At 35.2% G+C, this 5,045-nt stretch overlaps 1 protein-coding gene across 1 annotated transcript; it reads right to left on the bottom strand.

The window, feature by feature from the left end:
* Positions 1–6: 6 nt before the first annotated feature.
* Positions 7–3,229, bottom strand: LOC147380969 (protein LONG AFTER FAR-RED 3-like). The gene is made up of 4 exons (XM_086430994.1): positions 2,995–3,229; positions 2,764–2,912; positions 1,321–1,422; positions 7–459 (listed from the first exon to the last, which is right to left on the bottom strand). The coding sequence occupies exons 1-4, from the start codon at positions 3,086–3,088 to the stop codon at positions 331–333; spliced, it is 474 nt and encodes a 157-aa protein (XP_086287120.1). The 5' UTR covers positions 3,089–3,229; the 3' UTR covers positions 7–330.
* Between the last annotated feature and the right edge of the window lie 1,816 nt (positions 3,230–5,045).

Here is a 5,045-nt window from a genome sequence, read left to right as displayed (position 1 = left end):
AGAGACAGGTGTCTCATCCTTAAAAGTAAGTAGGACCATTCGATGAAGTGTAAACTTAGCTAACTGGTAAGACGCATGGAGTGTTGTTCCCACGTCCTATGTTCAAACCCCTTGAACCCAACTTCAAAAAAAAAATGCATTGCCTTTTCTTTGTTTCTTTCTTTCTTTCTTTCTTTCTTTCTTTCTTTCTTTCTTTAATAAGTAAAATTGTATTAAGAAAGGCGGTCAAGATGACCTGCTGAAGAAATACATTGCTTTCAAATATATAACAGTTATTCTTCATTAAAAAAAAAATAATGTGTAACTATTAAAAGAAGGTGACAGCAACCACTAACTAGCTTGCTTATCAAATATATATATATATATATTTGTTAAAAGAAGTTTACCTCTTACAGCTTCTTTAACCTTTCTTACAAACTCATCTTTGCCATTCACACCTCGTAGTTGCACTTGCATCATCTGGATTGTGTCACCAAATTACACCAAACCAATACAAGTTACTTTTAAGAAAAAACAGTAAAGTAATTCTTAGTGGTAGAAACACAGTTGAGAGGATGCTACACTAAAATTTAAGAATATTGCAGCATAAGTTGATAAGAAAATGTAATTGACTTATGGATTGGGATATAACACACTATAAAACTCAGATTCATGGAGCCCACGTGGAGATGAATCAAGGAGTGAGTTTTTATGAAGTTGATTTGCTCATAATGAAGATTATCCTCAGTGTTTATCAGGATATTATGACAAGCTAAAAAAGATGGGGCACACATGTTTGATGAGTTAAGGGCTAATTTTGTGAAGATGATCTTCTCATCATGGAGATCATTCTCACAAAAAATCAACTCCCTTATAGAACTTATAATCTATCAGATGCCAAGTTAATAGTAGAATGGATGGTCCATAACTTTTTTAATTTACAACCATCTTTCGGTAAGGCTACAAACATTGAAATGAACTGATTTGTTTTTAGTAGTCCCCATGGTAAAAAAGATCATCCTCACCAAAAAGAAAAAACAAATCATCCCTTGACTCATCTCCATGTAAATTAACTTAAACGGTGGATTCAGTTGCATATTTCCTATTGACATTCATTCGCTCTTACGACATTTAAGAGGATTATTTCCTAAAAATGTCAAAATTAGTTTATTAATATTTAAGACTCATCATAAGTTGTTATATAACTAAAATCCAGATTCAACGAATCATCCCTGTTGAAATTAGAAAACAGTAAAATAGGGAAATTTATATCAAAATAAATATGCAAAATAATCCACATGATTGAGAACCAAATCAAGAGGGGATAGGATTGCTGCAAACCTGCAAGCCTCCGAAAAGCACATGCGTGTGGGAATCAATAAATCCGGGAACCACAATCTTTCCCTTAAAATTCAATTCTGTAGTTCCATGTCTAAGTAAATTCTGCATTCACATGAATGACATAAGCTTATAAAAACAGCTTAAAAAAGATACCGCTTACTCGTTGAGGGGGTAGGGGGGGTGATTTCCCCAAAACGTCCCAAAGCTTGTAAAAAGAGCTTAAAAACCTCTCTCTCTCTCTCTCTCTCTCTCTCTCTCTCTCTCTCTCTCTCTCTCTCTCTCCTCTCTCTCTCTCTCTCTCTCTCGCTCACACACACACACCCCGCTCCCACACACACAAAAGGCACACATCTCACACCTTCTACACGCACACCCACCCATGTACACACATGCATGCATGCACACACACACACACACACACACTATAGAGGTCAATTTTGTGATAAATCGACCTTGATCACGATTTCGTTAATAAACTTACAAAATAATTATATAAAAAAACATGGAAAAGTGAGAACACAAGGGTTTTTTACATGATTCGGTAAGCATGTCTACGTCCATGGGCTTAGAGAGTCATTTCACTATAAATTAGTGTTTTACACGACCCCCTCACCTCGATCTCCCACTTTCCTCCTCTCCTCCCCCTTTACAATGGCCTCAAGGCCTTTAAATAAAGAAATCCTAAAAAGAATCATAATCCTCTCGTTAAATTACAATTTACTCTATTACCCCCATATCCAAATTAGTAATTACATAAAAGGGGAAGAATCTCTTAAATTGAGATTCTTCCCTAATAAGATAGAGTCACGTTCAAATAATACCACGTGTCCGCCTCAGGATGCGTGTTGATGGTGCAAATGAGCGATCCAAATGGGGGACGATTTTATCCCTCCACACACACAAAAGGCACACGTCTCACACCATCATAAACACCGTGTGTCAAAGGTGTATGCCTCAGTATTTTAGCTAAGTTGATACGATGTATGGAGTGTCATTCCCGTGTCTTCCAGTGTGTTTGGATTGAGAGAAATGGAGAGAAAAGAAAAAAGAAAAAAAAGTGAGTTTCTCCCTATTTCTATTGTTTGGATTGTGAAGTGAGGAGAGAAAAGAAGAATAATGGAGAGAAAAACGGGCCAGTTTTTCCTCTCTTTTTTTCTCTCCAAATAGGAGAGAAAATAAATGTTCATGAGTAATAAGAGCACCTGAACCCAACTTCAGCTTTTACCTATCAAAAGAAAAGAAAAAAGAATTCTCCCCTTCATTCTCAATGATTTTTTATACCTTTTCCATCAAAATAATCCAACAGACAATTTACAAGATTATCTACCGAAAAGTATTCCCCCTCCAAATTAGGTCAAGAAAGCTTCCTAAAATAGTCTAAAACGAACATATCAAAGGAATGGACAATCTTAAATGAGATTTCAGTTAACAAAAGAGAGCGACCTTAACAACAGAATAATTGCCGATTCGAATAATCCTGCCATCTCGAACAGCCATGGCTTCGGCGAAAGGGAGAGAGGAATCGCTGGTGTAGATAATTGCATTCTTCACCACCAAATCTGCTACCTCAGATGATGAATTTCGAACCAACCCTGCAAATAATTCCAGGAATTTGAGGGTTTTTTAAGTATGAAATTAAGAGTAATTTAGGGGTAAAAATACTGGAAGTTTTACATTTAGTGGTGTTTAAAGCGGGAAGAAACACGATTGCGAGAACTGCAGCAATGGAGGCGGAGATGAAGACGAGGAGATTCTTTCGAAACGGCATGGAAATGGAGGATTTGTTGCAGAGCTAACAGTTTGAAAAGAAATTCGACTCTTTTTTAGTCCACTAGTGCAACTTCGTCACTGAGTGTATTTTGCTGTTCACTTTTAATAGAAAGTTTGATGTACGTCACACAAAAAAGGGGCTTTAGTATTTCTTTCTAAGTAGTCCCTAAGGGGGCTGTTCGTTTGAAATTTAGAAGTCAGCTTATTTTGTTTTTTTTAGCTTTTAAGCTAAAAAAGTCATAAGATCCGTGTTCGTTTGAGCTTTTTCAACTCTCACAGATATCAAAAAAAGCAAAAAAAACAGCTCTTATATGGAGACGTGTAAATGAGGCTTTTTGTTTTGCTTCCACGCAAAGTCGAACATTGAAAAACGATTTAGGTATAATGATCAAAATACCCCTCACCTTTCTTTGAATTTCCAACGAAATAACCTAAATCTTATTTCGTTATTGACTTTCAACGAAACTCCATCTTCGTCTCTCTCGTTGCAACTTCTCTTTGTGATCTCTTTTGTCTCTCTCGTATTCATCCACCATTGAAGACTCTCCACTCTCACTCTCGACTTCCTTCTTCGTTTAGATCTCTCTCGGGTCACACAAATCTATCTCTCACTCTCTACAGGTTGCGAATCAAGGATTTCCTTGACTCTCACGAAGGTAAATCTCCACTCTCTGCTCTCAGTTTTCATGGGAGAGAAGTTGAAATTTCTCTCCTAATAATGTAGAAAATTGATAAATTTGATCAAACGCTGATTTGTCCTCATTAAGAAAAAAAAGGGTTTATACCAAAGCCTTGACTGCTAAGCAATATGAGCAATCGGATGGTTTAAATTGATTCCAACCAAGCCTATGTCTACAAATTTAAATAAAAACTTTGATAAAGAGAAAATGTTCTATATTATATTTCCTTATATGTTTTGAGGATAATCTTAGATGGGATTTTGGTATTTAGAGCTGCAAGTGTTTTTGTTTTAAAGGTTGATATGGGAAACGCGTATGATCATGTTGATTGGAAGTTTGCCTCTGTGTTATACTCTTCTCTCACCCTCTCCTCTTCATCCTCTCCATTCCAAATCTGAACCAAAAAAATTAGTTTGTAATAGAGAAATAAAATATTTATGGGTATTGTTGGGTTTTGGGTTTGATTGGATTCTCACTCATAACCAAAATAGCTTTGCGATTTGCCCAATTTTTATTTTATTTTTGTTTGTTTGGATTTTTTGCTTTGTTAGTTTGCAATTCTGTTAAGGTTTTTATTTATCTTGGTTGATATTTATTTTTGATTGATCTGTTAAGGTATTTTTTTCTTGCTTGATTTTATGCTTTTTTGTTTTTTTTCCCCAATGCCCTATACTTCCATCCCAATTTCTGTAATTTCTCTAAACTCATCAGCCTAAGAATTTCATCTACCCCAATAATTTTGGAAACAAATGAAGATATAGTAATTCTGAAAGGGTCAGGCTCAAGGGACATATGAGAAAACAAATGTAAAAACAATGTAACATTAATAAAATTTCAAAATATGGGTTAGAAGTTTCAGATTGAGCTGATTTTTTGTGAGGATGATCTATATGATGGGAAGATTATCCGAAAAAAAAATCAGTCCAATCTGAAACTTCTAACCCCATTAAAAGTGATTTAGAATGTGGACCGTCGATTTTTTACCAATTTTTGTCAATAATTTGTAAATCACTTTTGATGGATTGATGGATTTAAAAGTTTCTGATGGAGCTGATTTTTTTGTAAGGATGATCTTCCCATCATAGTGACCATCCTCACAAAATAGAACATTGTTTTAAAACAGAACATGTGATTTGGAAAAACCTTATTACTTCATTTGCTTTTAAGTGGCCTCATTTTATGGTTATCAATAAATATGGCATCATTTTTACCATTTTTTTCATATCTATGAATGGGCTTATGAATAGCAGAATTGTAGTATTAACCATGTTGGCA

Source organism: Akebia trifoliata, unplaced genomic scaffold (genome assembly GCF_017979445.1).
Source record: "Akebia trifoliata isolate Shusen 1 unplaced genomic scaffold, ASM1797944v1 Contig00848, whole genome shotgun sequence".
Taxonomy (NCBI): domain Eukaryota; kingdom Viridiplantae; phylum Streptophyta; class Magnoliopsida; order Ranunculales; family Lardizabalaceae; genus Akebia; species Akebia trifoliata.
Note: the sequence above shows the minus strand (reverse complement) of the source record. Positions and strands in the feature narration are given on the sequence as shown.

Excerpts from the sequence above, each read along its gene's own strand:
- LOC147380969 (XM_086430994.1), bottom strand. The coding sequence starts at position 3,088 with ATGCCGTTTCGAAAGAATCTCCTCGTCTTCATCTCCGCCTCCATTGCT. Across the intron at positions 2,913-2,994 it reads CGCTTTAAACACCACTAAAT|GGTTGGTTCGAAATTCATCA; the intron begins GTAAAACTTCCA and ends AATTATTTGCAG. Across the intron at positions 1,423-2,763 it reads GCAATTATTCTGTTGTTAAG|AATTTACTTAGACATGGAAC; the intron begins GTCGCTCTCTTT and ends ATGTGAATGCAG.